Source organism: Amia ocellicauda, chromosome 4 (genome assembly GCF_036373705.1).
Source record: "Amia ocellicauda isolate fAmiCal2 chromosome 4, fAmiCal2.hap1, whole genome shotgun sequence".
Lineage (NCBI taxonomy): Eukaryota > Metazoa > Chordata > Actinopteri > Amiiformes > Amiidae > Amia > Amia ocellicauda.
Genome location: NC_089853.1, coordinates 9,659,667 through 9,686,777, shown reverse-complemented (window position 1 = coordinate 9,686,777; position 27,111 = coordinate 9,659,667). Strand labels below are relative to the sequence as shown.

Sequence of the window (27,111 nt, the reverse complement as noted above, 5' to 3'; positions counted from 1 at the left end):
ATGTAATAAATGGTATACCATGATGTTTGGTGTGAGTGATGTAATCAAAAATGTTTGTCTCCTTTTCTCTAGTGTGATCTGGTTTACACATTTTTCCATCCAATGCCAAGGGATGACAAGACAGAAGGATTTGAAGGGATTTCCAAGTCTCCAGGTTAGCTTCCTGTTGAATAATCAGCATTTTGTTAAAAAATAAAACATACATTCTGTGCAGTGCTATGTAAATAATTGGAATAAAGATCGGAGATTAAATAAATATATAAACATGAATTATTTTAGAAGCTGTTAATGCCTGCATCACTAGGGGCCAAATTATTTCTCATATCTCCTAAATACAGGATGTGTAAGTGTAGCAGGATGTCCATCCTCACTTTTAATTCTTCCTCATTGTTGAATTGTCTAGAAGTGACCCCTCTGAGCCCCAAGTCAGGAAAAGTGGAAGGAGAGGTGAAGCTCTCAATCTCCTACCGGAACAGCACTCTCTTCATCATGGTGATGCACATTAAAGATCTGGTAAGAAGCCACAGGAGACGAGGCAGTTTCTGTACCAGGTTGTACAATTCGAAAATGGCCTGCTCAATTTGTGTAACTGTTTCACAGGTAGCGGATGATGGCACCGATCCAAACCCCTATGTAAAAACATATTTGCTTCCAGACCCCCACAAAACTTCCAAGCGTAAAACAAGGATTTCAAGGAAAACGCGAAACCCAACATTTAATGAAATGGTGAGCCCGTGTTGTGTACTATACCTGCTTTGACTGAATGGCTGTATCCATTTTCACATTGGGAAAAAAATTAATATGCCTACCATTTAAATAACAACAGCCAGTTTTACAATGGTATATGGTACATGAATCTCATGCATTTTATATATACATGAAATTTGTAGGAAAATATGTTTCCAGCCCCTGATTGCATGTTTCAAATAGTTAGATACAGTATGACTATTAATGTATTTCTGCTTAAAGAAAAGTGATGCATATTAGGTTAATCATGAAATGCAACAAATTCAGCTCTATATGCTGTAGCCCTTACTAACAATACTGACTGTCTTGGTTTTGTTTATCAGCTGGTGTACAGTGGATACAGTAAAGAAACGCTGAAACAGAGAGAGCTGCAGCTGAGTGTGCTGAGCGCAGAGTCACTCAGAGAGAACTTCTTCCTTGGAGGCATCACTTTGAGTTTAAAAGACTTTGACTTGAGCAAAGAGACTGTTAATTGGTACAAGCTTGCTGCTGTCCCTTACTTTTAGACTCAAAACACCCATGCCTCCACAAACGTGATGCATATGTCTATATATACACACACACACACGCATACATACATATACATTTATTAAAATATATGTAAGTGTATGTCTATAGGGAACTCCTTTTTTCTCAGACATTTCTCATGTAGGGTGTTTCCGCATTTTTAGCACACAATAATTTTTTCCCCTAAAATATGACTTTGGAAGGCTGTGATGTTTCATAAATTTGACATTAGAGGACCAAACTACTTGCTTTTAAAGAGGAGGAGGGAAAAAAGGAAAGGGATTTTATGCTTAATTTTCTATGTAGAATAATTAATGTAAAAGTGAGCTTCTTAAAATGTATGTGTGTGTGTGTGTGTGTGTGTGTGTGTGTATAAAGGAGCTCACTTTTATATTGCTTTATCTACATGGAAAATGAAGAAGCGTAAAATCCCTCGATCATTGAGCACTCATGAGGATCCTTAATTTCTCCTCTCATGCCAGAATGTGATGTTACTCTGAGATCCAATTCGAAGGCTGCTTCTGCACGTGATGGAACGATGTGCCAAAATCATTGAATCGCAAACACAAAGTGCTCCCCTCTGGAGAGACATTGAGTGCCTTGTAGACTTCATTAAAAATAGGACTTACATTTTAATTCACATGTTTGTTATCCCTTATAATTCTATCAAGTAAATTAGTGTTTCTAGAATATAAGCCACAGAAAACACTCTGATAACCTGACAGTCCTTCATTCAATTGTCCCACATATATGAATCTATTTGAAAATATTTATTTCTCACTATAGCTTTTCATAAACTAATATTAACCCCTATCACATAAGGAAAGACAGTAGCATTATATAATATGAAACCAGGTTAAAGTACGTTAGATGTGTGTGTGCAACTGAATGACACAGGGATAGAGCTAGTTGCAAACTAATTCCACCTCTGAACAGATGGTATTGTCATTAAGGTGTTTTTTTTTGATCTCTCGATACATTTTAATTGATTTGGAAGTAGTTCAGAACACTATTGATTTGTAGTATGAAAGTGAATGAATGGTAAAAAGCAGTACATCTACAACAGTATGGCCAGTTATTTATTTTTTAATTGTCTTGAGATTTTTTTCAAATATTTCTACTGAGGTTGCTTTTTCCATGATGTATAAATAAAAATGTAAAGCACAATGCTAAGAAGGTGAAGTAACCAGATCCCTCACTCCTTTATGGCTCAGAAGAGAGCATTTATGAATCTAAGCACACTTCCGAATATTACCTCTGCTTGCTGTTACTCTTTTCTCATTTTCCATTTGCCTTGCTGAATTCAGAAATGAATGTAGAGTGAAACACTAGATGTTTATACAGTGCCTCCAACTCTGCCTTACTTTCAAATCTACACAAGTGGATGTATTATGTATGAATAATCTCATGTTAGTCTACGGAACTATGGTCAATTCCATTCAAGAACACAAACCAAAAAATGCAAGAGGAAACTGGAAGGTATATTAAGAAAACGGAATCCCTTCCCCATAAAACAATCAGATGGGGGCCAGCAGTGACCGAAGAAAAGTAATCGCCGAGTGTCACCTGCTGCATACCGAACATAGCACAGCATTTTGATGGTAAGAAAATTGTCATGAAGAACGAACCAGTTCAGCTGTAGCACCTCTCTCTCCATGACCACACATTCCTGTCTTTGTTCACATTGGCTCCTAGGTGAACTTCTAGCTTGTGTATGCATTGTTTCACAAATTATTTCTATTCCAGCTCTCCTGTATCCTTTTTCCCTTCGTTTCTTCGTGTACTTTTTCAAACTAGAAATGTATAATGGACCAAAGGCCCTGAAAACTGGTGTTATTAATAAACAATACTAAAAATAAATTGAGTTCAAAGCAAGCACTTTGGCTGCTGTAATTTCCATGCATATTTGGTGCCAACTAGTTTGTTGAAATGTTCTGAATTAGTTCAAGATAGAATTTGTGTCCGTAAACCTGGTATCGGAAACACATTAAACATTGCTGATTGAAATATTTCTTTTTGTCAAGTCATGTATAAGATGTGGTGTAATAGGATGTGTTGCATCGTAAAGCATTTAGAGTAAAATGTCTTCCGAATTGTTGGTGCTTCCGAATGAAGAAAAGCTGTTTTTGACATGTTTTGTGAAAATGTAAGCTCTGAGGCCTGCCTGTCGGAGAGACAATACCAATCTGGAGGCAAGCTCTTTACACAATGAAGGAGAGAATCCAAGTTCTTTGAAACCCACAAGTAAATTGGTCTGCAAACAAACTTCCTGTTTAATGCTGGACTGTTAAATACAGAAACATAAGTGTTCATTGACAGATTAATTATGTTTACGTTTTCCACAGAGGATGATAATTGAATAATTGACGTAATCCATTTGTTTTTGTGCAATTTTTGGATGGTGAGGTATCTGCATAGATTTCACAATCTGAGCATGACTGAATGGCTTTTTTTAAGATACTTAAAGCAGCATTAATTTAAAAATATATTTTTGACTGAAATTAAAAATTAAACATTTGGTTGGATTTGAAATAACTTTACTGTGGCTTCTCTTTAAAAGAGACTCCGCCTATTATTTTATGTATGTAACTATTTACTTTAAAGACAAGTCTATTGAAGTAAATTAGTCATATGTGTATTATTGTTCTTAAACCTTAAATTAGATTAAATCACAGTTCATCAGTTCTTTAATTTTTTTTTTTTTTAATTTTAATTGCAAAACTCTGCTCTGTATTATAAACCGAATGGTTTATATGTATTCTATTACTGAAATATTTAAAATAATTGCTTATTCTTTAATAGCTAATTCGCTTTAATGATGGCAATTGTCTTCCTGGTTTGATTTTCGATTGTTTTTTTTTCTAGGGTGCTTATTTTCAGTATTCAAACTGCCAGACAGTAGGAAGAAATACACTCCTACAATATTTTAATTAATGCATCAATTGTACATTGCAATTGTACATTGCAGACCCTGACATCAACAGCAATATGAAAGCAATCCATTCAGTAGTGTCTATAGGAATAAAGATAGATCGTCAGGTCCTGCATCCATTTATTTTTGTCTTTACAATAGAAGTAATAATGTTCCTGTTTGTTTAAAACGGAGACCAACTGTACATAACTTTCAGTTTCCAAACCCCAGTGATTTCTGCAATTGATATTATCTCTTTATTTTGAAAATGAACAAAGCTTTCAAAAAAAAAAAAAATTACTTGCTTGTGCAAACTGTTGTGCGATAATTTTAATTTCTCCAATGTGATACTTTATAACTGAGCTCATGATTTTTCAAAGGCCTTTTACATATTGCCTTAATATGCTTTCCCAGTTATCAACTGCTCCGTTTTGGCACATGAGTAAAATGTAGAAGCTATGTGGTTGGAAGGTAAGCATGATATAGTGAATATTGTATTATAGTTATACTTGTGAAGTTCATTTTTGCTGTATATTATCATGTTATGTGTGAAATGTTCATTCTAGGTGCATGTAAATATTTGCAGACCAATAAAGCACACTAGGGAACAGAAAGCTTGCCCTTAAATGTAAGAGTTTGAACTTTTTTGGACTGAATATCTCTTGACATTTGCTGAAGATGTACAGTATTTCTGTTAAAACTCCAGTCCACATACTAATGGACTAAATGTGACTTTCTGTTCTAACACATTTTTAATAAACTTTTTTTTTTCCAAATACCATAGTTTCTGTTGTTGTTTTGGTAGAAAATTATTATTTTAGCTGTTGTTTAGTATCTTTCCCTCACTTTCCCCACTGTCTCAAGCTGCTGAACCCCAGTTGGGGTAGGTAATCTAGTGATGCAATATGATGGGTTATAGTGAAAAGTCTCTCTTTTCAACATTACATTGCAGTATCACAGTTTGGCATCCAAATTTGGATTATTAGTATATGTTGTTAATTTCCCCCCCCTGCAAGAAATGAAAATGTCATAAGAAATTGTGAAGTTTTTGTGCTACGGCACCCTGGCTGGTAAAAAGTTGGATTTGTATTATGGCTATTGTCAGGGCTCAAGCCATAGGTAGCTGTGTATCTTATTGGTATGATGATGCTACAACTTACCTTCACTAGCCACCGTTGTAAGCATTGTCATAAACTCTAATCCATTTAACATACATAAAGATTTACAACAAACTGTACAACACAATCACACATTTTGCAGTGGCTTAAGTTGATGAAAAGGCCTTTGATAAAGACAGACTAAATAAAGACAACCTGTGATCATTCTCTTTGTTGATATGCACCGTAGCACTATTCATAATGCTTCTGGTTGTGCAGTGCTATAACCCCGCTATGGCGTGAGCTTTGTCTGAAATCGCCCACTTGTTCACTCATTCCCTATTCCCTATATAGTGAGTGGCAGTGAATGCACTATATTTCAGTAGTGAGGGAACTAAATGAGCGAGCGATTTCAGACGCTGATGTCAATTCCCTGCGCCAGAGAGCACTCCGGAGCTGTAGCAGACATTTGAACATATCCCTTTGTGGCTTCATGAATTTGATCATCTCTGTAATCTTTATATATTTTATATATTGTAGCGACCTTGCCTTTTAAAGGTTGCCAACGAAATAAAAGCACTCGAGGCAGAGTCTTTCAAACACAAAAACTTGTTTATTGATCTGTTCATGGGGATGGCTTCCTATTTCGCCCCCTTTCACACAGATTCTCCCCAAAAACACAGAACTGTTCTTTCAATAAACTCCCACTCAACTCGAACCCGTCACCATGCCCTTATATATTCCCCTGTCTGGTGACTCCCTCCCGTCCAATTAATGGTCTCTGGCTGTACCACCCTGAGATGGGTGGAGCCACACAGACACACCTACCCACAAATATCCCTCCCTAACCCAACACAACAATGCCCCACATGTAACATCCATTCACACTCATGCACACACACAAATAGACAGAGTCCCCACCCTGCATACACACTTTTACACCCTCCCCCCCCCAGCTTTGGGCTGCCCTATTGGCACATTGACACAGACACCCGCCAGGATTGCTACAATATATACAGTTTTATAATATGCAATTAAATGTTTTACTTTGCATACCCCTGGCATTCTACAGATACGTGGCTGGCTGCCATGGTTACAAGTCGTGTAAAATGAGCTCCAGTTTTGTCCATAAACTGCATGTAAACTGCAAATATGACGACATAATGCAACCTATTCCTGACGACCAATCAGTGTCTTAACATAATCCACATAAGTTTTCATAACTCGCGTAATATACTACGCAAGGAAGACGCTATTTCGTTTTATGATGTGGATCAAGGAGGAGGAAGTACCTTTCCCCGGGTTGTAGCCTGAAGGATATTCTGGCTTGAGAGAGGAAGACATGGGGAAACTACACAAAGCTGCCGTTAGGGGAGAGGTTTCCAAGTTCCAAGAAGCATGATTTAAATCAGGTAGACAAAGAATACAGGTAAGAAATTATGATGATGATGATGATTATTAATTGATTTAAGTTATTATAGATTAAGCTCCTGCCTTTTTAACCTATGTAGCCTAGCATAGCATACGTTGAACAATTCTTGGGGCACTTTATTTGCTGAAGATAGACTATCAGAATGATGTTGTTAAAAAATAAAAACCTCATTGACTAGATGGTGTAGATTTGTCTCCAGAAGATAATAAAAATACGGTAATACTATGGTTATTATTATTATTATTATTATTATTATTATTATTATTATTATTATTAATAATATTATGCATGTATAAGCAAGCAGGTTGTCTATACCAAAATCCTTATGATATAGGCCTACATTACGTATACTCTCACTAATACAATCATTTATGTACAGCCTATTCTTTTCAGTTTCTTTCTTTCATTGTCAAATTATTTCTTTAGGAAGAAAATGAGTTCTGTGGTGGGCCATTGGTGCTTCTATGATCTGTTATGAATTCAGCAGGGTTTAGATATAGAGTTTTCTGTTGTACTATCATCACTTGGTGCCAGAGGATATGCATGGGTTTTGCTATAGCAACACGGCTACAGCGAATAATTTTAAATGCTGGTTGTCAGGTCAAACCTTTAAGGGGTTTCATATTGGATGTCACCATCTTATTGGTTTGCAAATTCGTATGAGCTGATATCCAGTCCAGAAATTAGCCTATATAATCTCGGTAAGACTAGTATTATTCAGAACCAGTTGGGTTGATGTGACGGGAAGCCTGCAACTAGCCTAAGTGAAGAGGATAGCAAGCGTACAAGACAAAGGGATATTGTTTCTTCTGTCTGTATGAGATTTAAATGCTGTCTTGCAGAAGCCAAAATACATTAAATGAAAGCAGGCTGTAAATGTAATTTAGCTGTGTGCTGCTTGTGTTTCGCAGGCTGTAGTGAGAACCCATGGACAGGTAGGCTAAAGGTTAACTTAGTAATTCCTGTGTCTTTTGTCTCCAGATCACCCTTGCATCTTGCCAGTGTCTGTGGACAGGCAGACGTCATGAACCTCTTGGCGGAAAAGAAGGCAGCGTTAAACCCACTGGATAAAGAAAACAAAACCCCTCTTATGAAGGTAAGACAACACTAGAGTCCTTCTTCAGCATCTCAAAGGGTCTGTGTCTCGTCAATATTGTATTCCCTCTGGTTTTAAATGGAGAGCTTCCCAAGGTTTTGTTTTTAACAGAAAGAAACCATTGAATTAGTTATTGCAGCCGTCTATGTACCCTTTGACCTTTCCCTTAATGGAAGCCCATGTATACTAATGTGAACAATGAATGCCATTCTTAATGAGTCCCACTGATGCTTTTCCACATTTTCACTGACTTCACTGAGACTGTGGCTAAAATGACGCAAATGCGAATTACATGAACACTGATAGACATCCCCAGCCTGATTCTAATCCACTACGAGTTTCCAATCTTCATCGTCTGAAGAAATAAGGATAACCAAACACTGTCATCTTTTTTAATTCCCATTTAAGCCTACAGGAGAAAATACACAATGATAGCACAAATAACATTGATGTGCTTTCATGATGTGCATGTATGTGAAGTTCTCTTTCATAAGTGCTGGGATGATATGCTTTTCACCCTCTTGAGGTCAGAGAAGAAGAGAACACTATGTTATTGATTGTACTTCTTAAACATCTAAGACATCCAGTAGAAGACATTAAACACTTTTGGGGGCTTTGTTTTGCAGGCTATGCTTTGTAAGCAAAGCCGACCTGAACCTGGAGGACATTGATGGGAACACAGCCCTCCATTTCACTGCCGTCATTCGGTCCAATTCTCTGGCTAAGCACTTGCTGAAACATGGGGCCAAAATCAATGCTAGAAATAAGGTATGAATTTATCCCTCTTTGGGTTGTGTACCTTATGGCATGTAACTTCAATTGAATATATAGTAAAACATATGTAGTAAAAATGTGATGCATAAATACCGATTATAATGGGTAGTTGAATTATGTGATTTAAAGACTGATGTTTTCCTCACTTGTAGGATGGCTTCACCCCTGCGGAGCTGGCTCTTTCAGAAGAACACTTTCATGTGGCATCATTTCTGCTGGAACAAGAGGCAAACATGAATGCAGGTGACACACCAGCAAGGTGGGCAGTATTTTATGTTTCTCTTGAAAAATAAAAATTACACAAACCTAGAAAAACAATATGCCTTACACACAAAGTTGCTATGAGTGGTTTTATGATTTTGTCTCATGCTCTTCTGCAGAACATCGAATGAAGACTGGGTCGATGATGTCTGTCCTCCATCAGATGCGGAACTGGATTGTAGCCCAAAGGTATGAGGTCTTAAGAACAGCCGTGACTTTCTCATCACTGCCTTAGTGTAACTGTGCATCCCTTGTGATAAAGTATTAGCTTTTTTAATAATGTTCACGTTTGAAGGGTTGTGGGCTGGCTTAATGTCACATGGTCTGTATTCTGTCTTGCCTGTAATGTAGATTTAGTGCATCAAACAACAAGCAGAGTTGAGACTATATAATACAAGTTTGTTGTACATAGACACAGATGCCTACAAATGACAGGATTCTCTATACTGCAGTGACATTTTAATTTAATGTAAGTATTTCATGTTTTTAAGGGCTGTTGTGTTATTAAACGGAAGTATACATGAATGGAAAAGACTTACAATAGAACTTGTTTTTATCAGTCATTGTGAAATACCATTCTGATGTACTGTATAAATCACAGCATTTTAATGTATTGTTGTGACCATGAGAGTGAGGTCTGGTTACACACCTGTCAATCTATTGTTACTGAATGTACTTTATTTACTTGACTTCCATAAGCCTCATCAGCTGCACCAGGGGGAACTATTCAGTGGCCCTCAAGAGCTGTCAGAATGGTACTTTGTAAAGCTTCTTTATCTTCACTGTATCTGTCTGCATGGTATAGCTGATTTTAATGTATTTTTCTGAGCCATTTATGTATTTTTTCCTCAAGCCTTTTGTTTGTAACAAAATACATTCTAGTGGGCATGAATAACTTCATTTGTTTGTCCTTAACCAGCATATCGACTCTTAAGTTGCTTAGTGCCACACAAACTTATGGAAAAGAGAAACCAATTGTTTTGTGTGATGTTCTCTGTCAGTGTAATTTTCTAAAGGGATGAAATGGCTTGTAAAGTTACTTCTAAAACCTTTAGGTTAATATGACATGTATCATTTTCCTGAACCTTCCCATACAGTGAGGGAAAAAAGTATTTGATCCCCTGCTGATTTTGCCTCCACAGCCATGTGGAAATATATTATGTGACTAATATGTGACTTTTGTCACATATTGCATTGACTCTTGTGTGATTTCAGAGCATAATTACTCAGTAACCCCCATAGCAATAATCAAACCTAAACCCACACGCAATCAAGTACTGCAGTCTTCATGAGGGGCAATATGTTGCTCTTCTCACAATATTGAGATAAAAGAGTCAGTGTGCTGAGATTGCGATGGGCAGTTTTGTATGTTTATTGTTGTTTTTCAAATATATTTAATTGCTGTTCCTTTTGTGCTTGTGTTTGTGTCAGGCTGGGATACATATAGCGATACTTCTGTCTCCATGGCCTGGGACAACAAAACCCTTGTCTTCAGCTCAAAAAAGTTAGAGCAAAATCTGCCAATTTCACTTGAGAAGATGGCAACGTTGATAAAAGGTGAGCTATAGCGATGCACCTCTCTGAATATGAGAAATATCTAAATATCTGCTGTAGTCATTTGTGATCATAGATTATATAAATCAGCCTTGTGCAGACATATGGTTACTTGGGATGTGTCCGTAATCATCCAGCTTGCCTAGCTAGTTTTCAGAGCATAATTACACAGTAAACCCCATAGCAAAAATCTAAAATAAACCCCCACACAAGCAAGTACTACAATCTTCATGAGGGGCAATATGTTGACACAGAGAGTTGTCACAATCTGGAACAAACTCCCCAGCAATGTGGTAGATGCTGAAAGTTTGGGAACATTTAAAAATAGACTGGATAGTATCCTTGGATCACTCAGTTATTAATGTACACCAAACGAGCACAATGGGTCAAATGTCCTCCTCTCGTTTGTACATTTCTTATGTTCTTATGTTACTCTTCTCACAATATTGAGATAAATAAGTCGGTGTGCTGAGGTTGTGATGGGCAGCGATCGCCTGTCTTCAGCCTCAAAAAGTCTGAGCAAAATCTACAAGTTTCACTTGAGAAGATGGCAATGTTGGTAAAAGGTGATACACCTCTCTGAATATGAGAAATATCTGCTGTAGTCATTTGTGATTAAAAATAATAATAAATAAATAAGCCTTGTGGAAACATATGGTTATTTGGGTGGAGTAATCCAGTTCACCTACAGTGAGGGAAAAAAGTATTTGATCCCCTGCTGATTTTGTACGTTTGCCCACTGACAAAGAAATGATCAGTCTATAATTTTAATGGTGAGAGACAGAATAACAACAAAAAAATCCAGAACAACGCATTTCAAAAAAGTTATAAATTGATTTGCATGTTAATGAGGGAAATAAGTATTTGACCCCTTCGACTTAGTACTTGGTGGCAAAACCCTTTTTGGCAATCACAGAGGTCAGACGTTTCTTGTAGTTGGCCACCAGGTTTGCACACATCAGTAGGGATTTTGTCCCACTCCTCTTTGCAGATCCTCTCCAAGTCATTAAGGTTTCAAGGCTGACGTTTAGCAACTCGAACCTTCAGCTCCCTCCACAGATTTTCTATGGGATTAAGGTCTGGAGACTGGCTAGGCCACTCCAGGACCTTAATGTGCTTCTTCTTCTTTGTTGCCTTGGCTGTGTGTTTTGGGTCATTGTCATGCTGGAATAGCCATCCACGACCCATTTTCAATACCCTGGCTGAGGGAAGGAGGTTCTCACCCAAGATTTGACGGTACATGGCCCCGTCCATCGTCCCTTTGATGCGGTGCAGCTTCCTGTCCCCTTAGCAGAAAAACACCCCCAAAGCATAATGTTTCCACCTCCATGTTTGACGTTGGGGATGGTGTTCTTGGGGTCATTCCTCCTCCTCCAAACACGGCGAGTTGAATTGATGCCAAAGAGCTCGATTTTGGTCTCATCTGACCACAACACTTTCACCCAGTTCTCCTCTGAATTATTCAGATGTTCATTGGCAAACTTCAGACGGGCCTGTACATGTGCTTTCTTTAGCAGGGGGACCTTGCGGGTGCTGCAGGATTTCAGTCCTTCACGGCATAGTGTGTTACCAATTGTTTTCTTGGTGACTATGGTCCCAGCTGCCTAGAGATCATTAACAAGATCCTCCCGTGTAGTTCTGGGGTGATTCCTCACCGTTCTCATGATCATTGAAACTCCACGAAGTGAGATCTTGCATGGAGCCCCAGACCGAGGGAGACTGACAGTTATTTTGTGTTTCTTCCATTTGCGAATAATCACACCAGCTGTCGTCACCTTCTCACCAAGCTGCTTGGCGATGGTCTTGTAGCCCATTCCAGCCTTGTGTAGGTCTACAATCTTGTCCCTGACATCCTTGGACAGCTCTTTGGTCTTGGCCATGGTGGAGAGTTTGGAATCTGATTGATTGATTGTTCTGTGGACAGGTGTCTTTTATACAGGTAACGAGCTGAGATTAGGAGCACTCCCTTTAAGAGAGTGCTCCTAATCTCAGCTCGTTACCTGTATAAAAGACACCTGGGAGCCAGAAATCTTGTTGATTGATAGGGGATCAAATACTTATTTCCCTCATTAACATGCAAATCAATTTATAACTTTTTTGAAATGCGTTGTTCTGGATTTTTTTGTTGTTATTCTGTCTCTCACTGTTAAAATACACCTACCATTAAAATTATAGGCTGATCATTTCTTTGTCAGTGGGCAAACGTACAAAATCAGCAGGGGATCAAATACTTTTTTCCCTCACTGTAGCTACTTAGCCACATGAGTTAATGACATAACTGTGCAAGAAGGTTTTTGCAAAGCTTAGCATTTAAAGCCTGAGCGCATTGATCTAATGGACATACAAAGACAGTTTTGATATGATGTACTTACTTTTTTTTGTGACATTTCTCACGTATCACTGTGGAGGGTACAGGTTTTGTGTATACGTTGCTGATTCCAGCTCAATTGGTTCTGATCAGATGAGTTGCAGTGGGAAAGAGACAAGGCCCACGCACGCCTGGAAGACCTGGAGGCCCAGTTGCAAGCCATGAAGGAGCAGCAGAGCCAGGCTTCAGTTCAGCACGAGAACAGGCTGGCTCAGGTGTAGTGCGAAAACATACTCCTGAGACAACAGCTTGCTGAGGCCAAGAACAGGGGCCTGGTCAAGGAGAAGACCGAGAGCAACATGCAGGACCGCTCCAAGGCCAAGCTGAGGGCCGACAGCTGTAAGAGCTTCCAGATGGTGGAAGATCTCATCTGCAGAAATATGAAGCTCCAGCAACGGATATCCCAGCTGGAGAGTGAGAAGTCAAAGAGCGAGGTAGGTGGCCAAAAGTTTGGTTTTTGCGTTTCTTTTGAAAAGGAATAGAAGCACTTTGGGATTCAAGATGAAGGACAAGTATCTGACAAATTTGATGTGGATGGTACTGAATGTGCAGTAGCTCTTGTAACCTCTTTGCTAGTCTGTTGTGATTTTATTTTTGTTAGTTTCCTCTGCTTGGTGGCAGGTTCCAATCTTTTTTTTTAACAACAGTGTTTGGACTAGCAGTCTGTAGCAGTGAGAGTTAACAGTTGTCGATGTGATTCTCAGGATGAGGCAAGACGCCTGCATCAGGTGCTGTTCGAAGTGCAGAAGAAACTGTCCATGTCTATGGAGGAAAACCAGCAAATGAAGAAAGATATGGACAGCATGGAAAGAAAGGTAGATGTAGCTGTTCAAAATGATCTGGGACCAAATAACAGAGTGCAACTGTGTGATAATTTAGACTTTCTATGCACATATTTTTGCTTTTGACCTTTCTATTACTTGCATCTTGGTTTCCTATTTCCATTCTTTATCATCACTTTAGTTTCTTTTACACCGTGGTTTTCCCCTGGTATAGTACTGTAATGTTTTATAAGCCGATCATAGTGCCAATCCTGTGTATTACCAGTCAAGAGGATTCCATGGGCACGGAGAGAGAGTCTCTGACAGTTTTTGTGTTGTTTAATGTCAGGCATCTGTCCTGGGCAGTAGAAGAATTCTCATGAGTAGTGTTAGGTGTCGTAGTAAACTGCACTGGTGTGTGACAGTGTTGCTTGTGTCCTTCGGGCTCAGTTCCAGGAATCCGATGAGCATTTAATTCGAATCCAGAGTAACTCTTCTAAAGAAAGATAGTTGGCCTTTGCGACTGAGGAGAGATTAAGGAAGACCATCAAGCAGTTGCTAAAGCTCACAGAGGTATGTTAGGTTACGCCGGATCCCTGCCTCATTAAACTGTGGTTTCTAGAGTTTGTGTTTTCAGTGCAGCTGTTCTTTGTCCTGAACTCTTTCAAATTGTGTCTTTAGGCTGGAAATGGAAAACGCCAGGCTGGAGGCTGCTAACAAACAGCAGATGAACAGAATACAGGTTCTTCTAAAATGTGCACAAGATCCTCAAATGGTGAGTCTCCCTAACTTGTCCCTTGATGCACTTTGTTACATACCTTCCAGAATTACCATGCCTACCCCCCACATTTTGTATATCCATAGATTTTTTTTTTTTCATTGGTGGTTTGAATGCTGTTTTGTTTCTTGACTGAATTACAGTGAACCACATCTGTTTCTCTCCCATATTGCTGTCTGTAACCATGTATGTTGCTGCAGGCATGGACTGAGTTGAGGAAGCGTACAACAAAACTGATAGCCAGACTTACACACTACGTGGACACAGATGAACTGTACAGACACTTGATGGAGGAACAAGTTGACCCGGAGCTCCAACAGAAGCTGAAAGAAGTCCAACACATTTTGCAGGTGATCTATTTAATGCAGCGTGTTGCTTTGCCATGAATGGATGGGTCAAAGTTTTAAGTCCAGCCCTTAGCCAATTGTTGACTTTATTTCCCCTCTCTCTCTTTTTCCAATCTCTGAACTGTTTCTCTGCCATTAGAATTGAGCCGCCTCTCTGGAAGCTTTGAGAGGATGAACAACACCAGTTTGGTGGTTTTGAGAAACATACAGGAGCAAAGCATCTGAGACGTGGAGTGTTAGCTGAACAGGAGGCAGAGGGCCCAGCAGGACAGCTCCTCGGAGGGGGACTACATGCATGTCCTATACACGGTACAGTGGTCATAAATGGAAGCAGCTCTGACATGTCAGAACAGCAATTTTTGTGTGTGAGCATAAAGTACTGTGATCTCTGGAGGCACTCTGGGGAAGTGCATAGTGAATGCATGACAATAGTGATTTTACTATGTGAAAACATATTGATAATTACACTTCTATGTCAGGTACACACACCAAGGTAAGTAACAAAAGGGCAGATTACAAGGAGTTTTGATATTGGGAAAATTACAGATGTAGGAGTCTGTTTTTCCTTAAGCAGTAAACCAAAAATGGTCATAAAGTCTTGTAATTAGTAGGCATTGTATTCAGTGGAGAAAGACCAATGATGCGGGACAGTGCCCTGTCTGAATGCCAAATATATTATATTCGCACCATTGTTGCAGCAAGATTGTGTAACCCATGTATGAACTTAAGCTTTGTGTATTGCTCCAGAGAGGACAGGTGCAGTAGTTCTGTGTAGCTGAGTTTTAGAAAAACTTTTTCATCCAAGGCCATAGAGAGAACATAAGACAAAGGAGACGTGTGTGATCAAGTTGGGGTACCTCACTGACATCATCAAGTTGCCCAGCAACCAAAGGGAGTCATCTTGTATATGATAGCATGTTCTTTAGAAAAACTTTAGATGTGTCTTGCTGACTGACCATCTCCAGAGTGCTTCGTTATAGCTGAATAAACTATTTTGGTATTATTTCAGTTAAATCAGGTCCAGGGTATTCCTTGTCCACCTGTTTATTGAAGGAGTACAATTTCTCCCTATCAGCAACAACTTGTAAAAGTTCTTTACTCAGGTGGCCTGGTACCATGCTGTTTATTCTTGGTGTCCATACCTGGTGTGGTGGCTACCCTAAAGTCTGGTAGGTGTTCAGATCTTTGGGCCTTCTAGCCCTTGTTGTATTCCAATATTCAGGTGTTTCAGCATTTTCAAGATTCAAGATTCAATACTTTATTGCCATACCAACTTAGCTGTTAGCAGTTTGTCTCAGTGTGCTCGTAAAGAACATTACCAAAAAGGACATCAAACATACTATAAAGACATAAAACATAGCATAAAATATACCATTAAATTCTCATAAAAGGTGCACACATGCATGAAAGACACACAGCACAGACTAAAATCCATGTGGCTTGGAGTTATAATAAAAGATCAGTGCAATGATAAATTAAAAGAGAACAGATGCATTGATAAGACTTTTATCTAATCCATTTAACATACATAAAGATTTACAACAAACTGCACAACACAATCAAACATTTTCCAGTAGTTTAAGTTGATGAAAACAGACTAAATAAAGACAACCTGTGATCATTCTGTTTTGATATGCACTATTCCCAATGCTTCTGGTTGTGCAGCGCTATAACACCGCTCTGGTCTCAGCCGCAGCTAATGCTCCGTTACGTCGCACGCATAAGTACGTGCATTTGCGTGTATACGTCACTTCCTACGCAGGCCCTGATCTGCGCGCAGCCTCGCTCTGGTCTCTCTCTTCCTCTAGATCGCCATCATGGGTCGTATGCACGCTCCCGGGTAAGGCTGCGTTTGCCCCTGTAAAAGTGGGATGTTAACCCGATAATCTGAACAAAATGTGCTTAATTGAAGCGTATAAAGTTTTATGCACCACATGGGGACTTGTTTAGGGCTAGAAATGTGGGTTTTGAAGGTGAAAATAATGTTTAAAAATGACCCCGGGTTAGCCCTATTCGCTTAGCATGGCCGCGTGTGAGCTTGTGCTGTTTCTCTGTGTGTCTGTGAGGAGACTAGCAGTGCAAATACAGGCACAGTGTAAAAACTAAAATGCAATCGAGTTCGCCTTTCTGTTTTCTGGCTAAAACACACCCCTTGTGTATCGTTTTATTGTATAATCCTAATTTGATTCACCGAGCAAAGTAACCGGGAAAAGGCCTTTTTTTTTTACTTTAATATTTGATTTCAAGCTGCTGTTATTTAAGGGGAAAAAATTATAAAGAAACGAACCCGTCCAGTCTGTGGTGTCTTCACACAGGTTGGTGCCTAGTATGTTTGCGGCCTATTCCGTGTATTGTGCATGTAGCCCACATGTTGGCGTGATGGACTCGGGAATTATTTATACTGGCAAACGTTTTCTTTATTCGATTAATATATATATAAATATAATCAGGGTAGCTTTGCATACCCAAAAGGGAACTATCAAATATAGTGATGGCTAATTACACTGACATGCTTTTGAAAACATATTTCGTATATTTATCTTCTTGATATTCGTTAAGATAATGTGTTGCTGAAATCGTCACCAACCCCGGATTGTCGTTTGTGTTCACAGAAAGGGCTTGTCCCAGTCGGCGCTGCCATACAGGCGCAGTGTGCCCACAGTAAGTCTCATTGCTTATACCTGTGTGCTCGTTTCAGCTACACTTACTGCACACATGGGAACTCTTTACAATTATACTTTGTTTTTTAGTGGCTGAAACTAACATCTGATGATGTTAAAGAACAGATCTACAAATTGGCCAAGAAGGGTCTGACTCCCTCACAGATTGGTAAGTATATGTAGTGATTTCCTTTTCATTAGCATAATGATACAATTCTGCTTAAGTTCTATGCAGTACATTTCTGTGCTTTTAGTCAAGTGTTATAAGAGTGTGGGGCCAACAGTCTCAGCATATCACCTGGAACAGTCTGACAGTTGCAAGCAGTCTAGTTAAGTTTACTTCTGAATTACAAGATATACTCTTACTTTTTTAGCTGTTTTCACAGACCTTGATTAGCAATAGTCTTGACTACCTAAAAAGTTAGACTAGTGCTAATTTGGGTCTGTGAAAGACCTTTGTGTTAAGGATTTACTTAATCCATGTAGCCAAGTAAGAGGCACGTTCAAATCCTAGGTGAGCTCTGTGAATCGGGTGGATGTTTTAATCAAAGTTGGTGCATCAATGGTGGTCCTTTGCCTTTCCCAGGTGTGATCCTGAGGGACTCCCATGGTGTTGCCCAGGTGCGTTTCGTAACTGGCAACAAGATCCTGAGAATCCTGAAGTCGAAGGGCCTGGCCCCCGACCTTCCTGAGGATTTGTATCACCTGATCAAGAAGGCGGTGGCTGTCAGGAAGCACTTGGAAAGGAACAGAAAGGTAAAGTGCTCTCACTCAGGAACACAAAAATACTCCGCTGTGGAATTGCATGTAAAACTGAGCTTCCTTTCCTCAGTGCATTCATTTGGACTTGTGGTCTTTAAATCCAGTTGCATCAATGTGCACAGGATTGATCTCAAAGCAGGACTTGCCAATTTTATGTCCAGTATAAGTTTTTCTCTACTGCATTTTCTTACTGCTTTGTGGTAAGTGGAAATGCGTGCTGGAAGCTGACTGTTTTACTTGATGTTTAGCAACAAGCATATGGAGATAAATGTTTTGGGTGATCTTTCTATCTTTGTCTTTCACCCTAGTTGCATTGTTTCAGATATCCCAACATGATTGCTCTCCTTAATGTGAATGCAGAAAGATCCTTGAATACGAAGTCTGAGGCTATTGCCTTCATTTGCACTGGCCCATGTACAGCCTTATGTTCACAAAACAGACAAAATGCTGCTGAATGGAAGTCAAGCAGCTTACTTGTATTATCCAGATTGGCTCTGTAAGGGCCCTTCTCTGTTCGTAAAGAGCAGTAAAAAACGGAAGAGCTTGTGCTCTTGCAGTGCCTACATTACCCTTGCCTAGTGGGGAATCTGTGTTTCAGGTTTTCTATTTCCATTCTGTATTTCAACTCAATTTGTTTTGTGCTCCTTTAGGACAAGGATGCCAAGTTCCGTCTGATTCTCATTGAGAGCAGAATTCACAGACTGGCCCGTTACTACAAGACCAGGAGAGTACTCCCACCCAACTGGAAGTAGTAAGTATTTCAACGCCTGTGATTCTCATAATGACTTTAATACATTTGGTTTGGTTTCCTTCATTAAATTTGAGTAACTGGTTGGCTTTAAGATTGGATTGCTGGCTTAACTTAATACAGTGCATATGCTTGTGTAAATGGTAAGTTGCCCTGGATAAGGGTGTCTGCCAATAAATAATGAATATGTTGATCTGTTGAGGTTAATCTTTACATGGCAGTGCATACCTGTACTGAACACATGATCCTGAATACATCTGCATCTCTACTAGCATGTGAATGTGTGAATTAAATGTCTGGAGTAGCTTTTCTGTAATAAGTAGAAAATTGACATCTTTGTTTTTGTTAAACATTTCTAAATTTGAAATTCTTATTGAAAGTCTGTTTTCAATATCCCTCGAATCAGATAAGTGAAGAAATGATTAAATTATACATTTATGTTCAGAACTGGTTGAGACCCAATTAGGTGGAAAACCTTAAGTCTTGGTGCCAAATACTTTATGAAATGTCATCTTTGCAAAATGTATATGCTGAAGCCAATGTATAATTAAAATGTTCTTTGCCTGCAACATTCATTCTAAAATGTCTGCCGTCTTTTTAATCCACAGCGAATCTTCCACAGCTTCAGCCCTGGTTGCATAAATTTCATCACGTACTGGATAAATAAATGGCTACACTCTGATGAAAAACCTGTTCTTGTTTTGTCTTTCCTTCATCTTAAAAATGTAACACGGGCTATAAATAAAACCAATCACTGAACAGGAGCTTTGTTTGTGTTGAAGTTTGAGTTTGTTGGAAACTGCAAATTTCATTTGGCAAGCAGATTATAAATGATCCAAAGTAGAATAACTGATGTAAAGGAAAGAGGTTTATCACAAGAATATGACTACAGTTTGTTAAACTTTTAAATAGGATCTTTTCCTGAGGTGGGGGGTGAGGTGATGGTGATTAAACTTTGGGGTGGGTAGTGCACTAATTGTCAAACGATGCATTCAAAATAAAATTCTTACAGCGCTTCTGCAGATTTTGTCTATCACTGCATAAATTGTTATAGCAGCCTCACTCAACATACGAGTCCACTGACAGTTAGAAAGTCTTTGCCACCATTGAATTATTTAATTACTGTTACATGCTTTGAAGAAGCAAGACAATGTCTACTGAATCGAGAGATGTAAGCTGAGCTAAAGGTAAGAAATCCCTTATGGAGGATTTGCATCTGCTTTATCAAGATTTCACTATTAGACACTAGGTTTGTGGCAGACGGGGTTCTACCTGAGGGTCTTGTTGAAGAAGGTTCAGTGTCTTATAGCAGGTGTTGGAAAAGGTCTTGTTTTGGTGGAAGGTTGGAGACTAGTTTTGCAATGACATGCAATAGTTGTTAGTACATTTCAGGCAGGGAATTGCTAACCGTGTCACATCAGGAGAGAAAGTATCGTATAGGGTGTGCAGCTCAAGAGGAGGGGAGCTAGGCTGTGAGTGACAGCAGGCTGGTCCAGTAGCACGGCTGAGCTTGCTTTGAATCGTGTTGTGATCCAGTCAGGGCTGCTGTGCGTGTTTCCCTCCAGACGGGCTGCCTAATTTGGTTACACAGTCCCTCCTTGGAAACCACGCCAGCGTAACAGGGTGTTCATTTCCCGTCTGACTTCAGTCACCAGACGAAACTGTTGTTTAACATGGAGACGCTGGTCTGTGGAGGAGAGTTTTAAAACCAGACCCGCGTCGGTTTTCTGTCGCCGCTCTTCCGTCGTGAACATGAAGCTTCTACCGTCTCCGACTATCGCCAGGACCGCCCGGAAAAATCAAGAAGTCGTTCGAAGAGTCGTGAATCGGAAAACAAGTGAATTTTCTGGCTACTTCAACCGCTAAAAATAAAGCCCTGAACATGGACTCCCCCGGCCAGACGTGGGGCAGGAAGGCGATGGAGCGCTTCGGCGGGCACGGCAGTGTGGCAGTGCCCTGGAGCTGGCAGATCTGGAGCGCCCTGCTGCAGCAGCTGCGGGTCCTGCTGGAGTTCGTGTACTACAGCGTCTGGACGGGTAAGCAAATCCTGCACAGCAGCTTCATGGCGAGACCAGGTTAGACGAGCGCTGCCGAAGCGTTTACATCAAACGAGAAGTAACAGATGAAGTGCAACAACGGGATACAGATTCGAATAATCATAAACATTCCAAAATACATATACATTTTTAATACAAGTACATAACACATTTAAAGGAAGGAGAAGATGTATTTAATTTGTAAAGACACTTTACAAAACGGTAGCTTGAGTAACTGAGGGACTGGCACCAGTGTTGAGGTATATTATCATATAATAACGATCTTCCTTTTGAAATGTGTCAGTTCTGTTGTATATCCGGGTACCTGACGGCTAGTGCGATGTGTCCAGGTTGAAGGTGTAGGAAATGAAAGCATGCTTTGTTTTTCACGTCAGTCGTCACTTGACAGTAAGCCCTGCTCCAGTGACACATGGCCGGGTGACAGGATCTTTCCGTGACGCTACGCCCGACCATTCAATCTGATTCAAATGTGGCTGCGCACGATTTCCCTACATTTGCGTCTGACGCTGTTTTCGGCTCCGGGAAATATAGTTTCTCCTTGGTGTCGAAATTGAAAATGAAATGCCAGTTTTGTATGTAACAATAAGTAGAAATAGATGTCAATTTGAAACCGAAAGAAAGTGACTACAACTGACTTTGAACAGGAGCTGAGCGCCGCTAATGTGGGTTTTGTGTGTTTGTGGTCACTAGTTTTCCAGATATGCCGTCTGGAGGTGCACTTCAGGATTATGGACGAGCTGGCGGGGCATCGCGTCCAGCACCTGAGCGCCGATGGAAACCCCGGCCAGTCCTTCATCATATCCTCCTCATACAACTCCAACACGGGCGTCCTTGTCTCGGGTTCAGGTCCGTTATGCGCAAACGGGGCGGACAGGGCCGGGAAGCGCGACCTCTCCAGCCTGCAGGCGGAGGACCTGTGCCGCAGCCTGGTGGACGACTTTGTCTTCCGCGCTGCCGGATGCTTCGACTCGGGTCCTGCTGACAGTGATGTCCCCCGGGAAGCCACTTCCAGCTGGGAACTCAAGCACCCTAGTTTTTGGGAAGCATGTGAATTCCTGGAAAAAAACACCATGGATGAGGTGTGCACAGAAAGCCCAGAAGACGAACCCCTTGAAGTCACGTCGGATGATCTTATGAAAAGTCTGCCTGACTGCAAACCGATTACAGTCCAGGATTCTTTCTGGGATGATGATGATGAAGATGCAGACAGCAGCTGTGAAGAGTTCAAAAGCGAGGACAGCCAGGCGCTGTGGGAGTCTTTTACAAAATCGAAAGACCCTTATAACACCTTCAGCTTCTCTGCTTGCCTGTCAAGCTGCTCCCAGAAGGAAAGTGTCCAGTCAGCTCCTCACACACTGAAGCATAAAGATGAGCAACGGGACAGTTCCTCTGCCGGTGACACAGAAGGAGAATCGCAAAACAAGAGCCTCAGGATGTACTGTCTGGGCCGTTCCTGGACAGACAGTGACAGCGACTGGGAGAGTTCCAGTGAAGCCAGCGAAGGAGATCTGGAGGAAAATGAGAAGCTATGGGAGTCCTTTAATAACCCCTCTGACCCATACAATCTTCTGCACTTTACAGCTTGTCCTGTGGCTTCAAGCCCAAAGAAGACATCTCAAGAGGGTCAGAAGAAGTGTTCTGGGCGAGCTAAACAAGATCGAAATTGCTCTGAGATAGAAAGTTTAAGCTCAGACAGTGTGTTTGAGAGTCCGTCTTTATGGCAGGACATTGACTTGGAAGAAAGGCAGCACTCTGAAGACCTGTCCTCTGATTCTGAGCAGAATGATGACCTTTGGAAGTCCTTCTCACAGAGCGCGGACCCCTACCACCCTTTACATTTCCGAGCTTGCCTTGAAAGCTCTCCAACTGCGAGAAAGAAAAGTATCCATCTTAAAAATGAAGAGAGTACAGCAAACATTTCACAGAAAGTCACCTGCTCAAAGCCAGTCTTGCCAAAGAGACATTTTAAGCATTACTGTCCCAAGAGTCTTCAGGTTACCATCTGGAAGAAATCATCAAATGTGGTCCCAGAAGGGGTCCAAAAGAAAGATGAAAAACAAATGAAAAAGGTTCATATTTATATTTATATTCATAATTATTTTTCAGATAGTAACAGTATTTGGCCAGCCTCTGTATGGTCTCTGTATGGTGTCTACTCTTGCACTATGTGTAGGCCTATGTCTGTAAAAGACATTACAGTGATCACTATGTGCAGAATTTGTTGAGTATAATTTATGGAACGCGGAAGAGCACATACCTAAAACAACACATTTATTATAGGACTAAGTGATCATCTCTGTGCCACACCTATGCCTAAAGCAGACTGGCTGGAATGATAACTATAAATATGAGTTTTTATTTTAGCACAGCTGACTATGTAATTGAGCATAGGCCCGTCTTAAATTGTGTAATGACTTAAGACACTTTTTTTAAATGGTTCCAGTTCGTTCTGCCACTGATCTAAGCCATTATTTATGCCCACATATAAGACAGTCACAACTGTCTGACTGGCACGTGATGTTCGAGTCATCAGTCTCCTAGCAGACCCCTGTCATGAGATCGGGGCACTGTGTGATTTGTCTCTATGTACTCTTGTCTTTAAACTAGTATTTATAGCCCGCTTTATTTTAGAAGTTAGGATATATTTTTTTAAATCAAATCAAAATTTCAAACATGTCTGATAAACAGAAGTGACTTCATCCTAGCAGTGATAAACAATAACTGATTAACTCTGTGAATGTGAATGTGAAAGTGTTCCTGATCATTCTAACACTGGCAAGGTTTCCAGGAACCACACTCAGTTCTCACGCAGTAGATTCCTGTTATTCTCGAGTGTCTGTGCAGATTGGTGTTTGTACTGAGTCCGCGGTGTGTGTGTGTGTTTCAGGTGTCGTTTTCTCCAGTAGTCCAAGTCCATGTAATGCACGCCTGGTCGTTTGCGTCGCGTGCCGCCCGCCGAGGCCCCTGGGAGGAGATGGCCCGTGACAGAGTGAGATTTCGTCGAAGAATTCAAGACATGGAGCAGGCCATTGGCTACTGCTTCAGCACAGCGCACAGGGGGAAAATGCAAGACTACTTGTCTCACAAATGTCGCACTCCACCTGCAGTTGTAGCTTGAGCTCACAATCAGAACCTGCCTCACTGGTTTGCACATTACAAAGCCATTGCACTGAGAACTTATTTTTAAGTTAAATTATTTATATACTGTACATATGTGGATTTGTATGCCTTACACATAACAATACTGTACACCATATGCATTTTGTAGTGAGCAATAATTACCACAGACTTCTATTTTCATGTTGTGTGGCTATTTTATAATCTATTTTTGTAGATTTTATTTTTCCTTTATGTTTTTAAAGCTTGTATTCTGTGTGCTGCACAGCTAATATTTATAGTGTAATAGAAAAACATTGGTATTGATTGCTAATACAAGTTTTGGAAACTTTTTTAACATTTCTGTAAATAAATAAAGCACTTTTTTAGTGAATTCAGATATCCAAAAATAATTGCTTCTCTATTTGCTCTTTTATTAAAACAAAAAGAAGAAAAAAAAACGCCCGCTTTAACTAATACTTGGGTGTGATCTTTTAAGTGTTCTCGTAAATAGAAACATGTTTTTAAAATACATCTCACAAATGTAGTCATCACAGTGCTAACTAACCATTCGTAGTTAGGAGTTTTTGAATCCCTCCCTACGGTTTGAGCTGCAAAATATTTCTGCTTCAGATGGGTTTTGATGTTGTTTGGAGCAAATGATGCCAACATTTCCTCATGCTTCATTCAAGTTCCAGTCCTGCGCCGTCTGTGGAAGCCAAAAGGGCACACTGACGGTCATCTCTACTAGGTAAGCACATTATTTATTTGTCATTTGTTGAAGAAATGAAGAAAGCAAGAAAAAAAGGCCACTAGCCTATCAATCATTCCTCCTGTGAATGCTTGTGTTCTGCCCTTGAAATGCTCTTGCCACGTTGAGGTTCACTGATGATAACAATCCTTTCCAGTCTTTTTGTGCAAACATTCATCCTTCATCTTCCAGGCAGCAGAGTCATGGCGGATCTTGAGTTCAGCTTGGCCGTGTGACATAGCACCTGTAGGTCAAAGGTTGGCCTGTTATTGATTGCAAGACAAAGCTAGATCAGAGGTGCTGTAGAGCAGATCACAGAACCCTTCACTGTGCGTTGTTACATAACGGAGATCAATTGCCCTGCTAGGTGAAGTGCATACCATCCTGCTATCATCATGAATTATCTATCTATCTGCAGTTTGGAATTAAACAAAAAGATAGGTACAATTCTGGGAGGGGGGGGGTCACTCTAAAGTGTACTTTTTCTGGTAGAGTCAGATTCAGATCATTGTCTTTTTATTTATTTTTTATTAGGGATACGTTTTCTCAGATTCATCACTAAGCTGACCGGCGCAGTTCAGGAGTGGAGGCTTGATTTGGTGTCAGAAGAGGGATTTGAAAAGTCCAAAGTAAGTCAGTGTAGAAGGCTCTGTGTGAAGACAGGGTTAAAAGAAATGCATGATGAAATATTCCTCGCAAAGAAGAAATCAATTAGTCGTTTTGTCCCAGTCAGCCCTTATTCCCTTGACATAGAGCAAACACTACGTCAGTAATCAGGAGATATGTTCAAGTCCTTAATGGTAGCTGCCCTGCCCTACCCATCTCCTATATCATTGTGCGCTGTAGAATCAATACAAGGTTCATTTTAAGGCACACTGTTAAGTGACAAATCTTTCCTTTTCTAGTTTAAATGAGTATCCTGTATTGATCCTGCTTGTATTTATGAGGGGATTATTCCAGTGCAGTAAACACTCTGCGTGTGGATATACATTTTGTTCCTGATGAATGCGTCTTGTATTCTGTGCAATCTAAGTGAAGAAATCTAAGCCACTTTGAGAGTGTATGCGTGTGAGTAAAATGTATTGTAAGAACTGCTTAGACGAGAACGGCAGGGAGATGTTATGTTGCTGTCTGTACTATAGGTGTATAATTGGTCCCAGTCAACCTCATATCTAAGCAACCTGCCCTGCTGTGGCTTTGGGAGGATTGCATATGATTGCAGCATGGTTTGTGGTTGGAGGGTGGTAGGGGTGGCCAGGTGTATTTGGATACAGGTGAGTCCTGTGTAAGATGAGTTCTCAAGGGTTTAATTAAGTGACTGAAATGTGATGCAATACAGCCATGGTATTAGACCCTGAAACAAAAAGACAATCGTATGATTTCATATGACAACATTATGCAATTCACAGTGATATGTGTTAAACACGTCTTCATAAAAAAACCTTCCCTTAAAGATCTCGAGAATCCACTGCAAGTCTCTCACAATGGAGCTTACTGCACAACCTGATTTTCACTCCAGATTGTCTTGCAATAACAGCAAAATTGGTTAAGAATGGGGGTAGGGTGGGGTTTAGGATTTTGTCAGATTTTAATGGCACTTGTTCATTCTAATTGATCTTCTGCACTGAGACATTTACATTTTATTTTGATTAAAAAGACAAGACCAACTAAACCTTTATACATCCCTGTTATTCAACATTATTTAGTTATTTATTTGAAATGTTTTATTTAGCATAGGAAAGGCCTTTAGTGGATATGTTTTATTTTTTAATGTTATAATGTAGTTACAAAACTTGAATATCTCTTGCAATTGTTTCATCAGCTGGGTAAGTGCACGGGTTTACCACCAGGGGGCTGCATTTACTAAATATTGCAAAACATCTCAGTTGAAATTGAAGACTGCAAATCAAGATAATTGATTAATAAATAATATATGTATCAACATGTGTCTAGAAATACATAAAACAATATAATAAATAAATACTATTAATAAAACAACTTTATTTTAAATAGTCATTCTGTATACCGTGTCATGTATGTTTTTTATTTGGTATGTTTTTTTTTTTTAATGTCATGGAAACTGCTGCAGCTGGCTGTTAATTTAATAACCGTGTAAGACTGAAGGATTGATTTTGCACATCAGGTACACTCACACTTTGAAGACTTCACTGTGAGTCAGGGAGAGGAAGTGAGTGCCAGCTGTAATGTTATTGCTTTAAAAATCTCTTATGTGCATAAGAAAATTCAAAGGCTTGGAATTGTGAATTGTAATTATTTATTTAAGGCTTGGGCTGTGTATAAAGTGAGAAAGTTGCAGTGTTAAATGAGCAATCGTTCAGTCAAGTTGACCTTCTTTCACGTGTTTGTAGATTGAAGCTTTGCGTCTGTGTCTTATCTCAGATGC

At 39.9% G+C, this 27,111-nt stretch overlaps 3 protein-coding genes across 3 annotated transcripts in view; all 3 read left to right on the top strand.

The window, feature by feature from the left end:
* pik3c2a (phosphatidylinositol-4-phosphate 3-kinase, catalytic subunit type 2 alpha) overlaps positions 1–4,941 on the top strand; it is a 37,476-nt gene extending 32,535 nt beyond the window's left edge. Inside the window, exons 30-33 of the mRNA XM_066700935.1 lie at positions 73–154; positions 404–513; positions 601–726; positions 1,071–4,941. Coding sequence (XP_066557032.1) covers positions 73–154; positions 404–513; positions 601–726; positions 1,071–1,253 — 501 coding nt within the window. The 3' untranslated portion in view covers positions 1,254–4,941. The remainder of the gene's footprint in view (positions 1–72; positions 155–403; positions 514–600; positions 727–1,070) is intronic.
* An 11,418-nt stretch (positions 4,942–16,359) lies between these two features.
* On the top strand, positions 16,360–19,567 carry rps13 (ribosomal protein S13). The gene is made up of 6 exons (XM_066700934.1): positions 16,360–16,473; positions 17,246–17,294; positions 17,384–17,462; positions 17,880–18,049; positions 18,706–18,806; positions 19,412–19,567. The coding sequence occupies exons 1-6, from the start codon at positions 16,451–16,453 to the stop codon at positions 19,443–19,445; spliced, it is 456 nt and encodes a 151-aa protein (XP_066557031.1). The 5' UTR covers positions 16,360–16,450; the 3' UTR covers positions 19,446–19,567.
* A 769-nt stretch (positions 19,568–20,336) lies between these two features.
* On the top strand, positions 20,337–24,350 carry LOC136747757 (protein phosphatase 1 regulatory subunit 15A). The gene is made up of 3 exons (XM_066700933.1): positions 20,337–20,839; positions 21,551–22,929; positions 23,748–24,350. The coding sequence occupies exons 1-3, from the start codon at positions 20,686–20,688 to the stop codon at positions 23,976–23,978; spliced, it is 1,764 nt and encodes a 587-aa protein (XP_066557030.1). The 5' UTR covers positions 20,337–20,685; the 3' UTR covers positions 23,979–24,350.
* Positions 24,351–27,111: the final 2,761 nt, after the last annotated feature.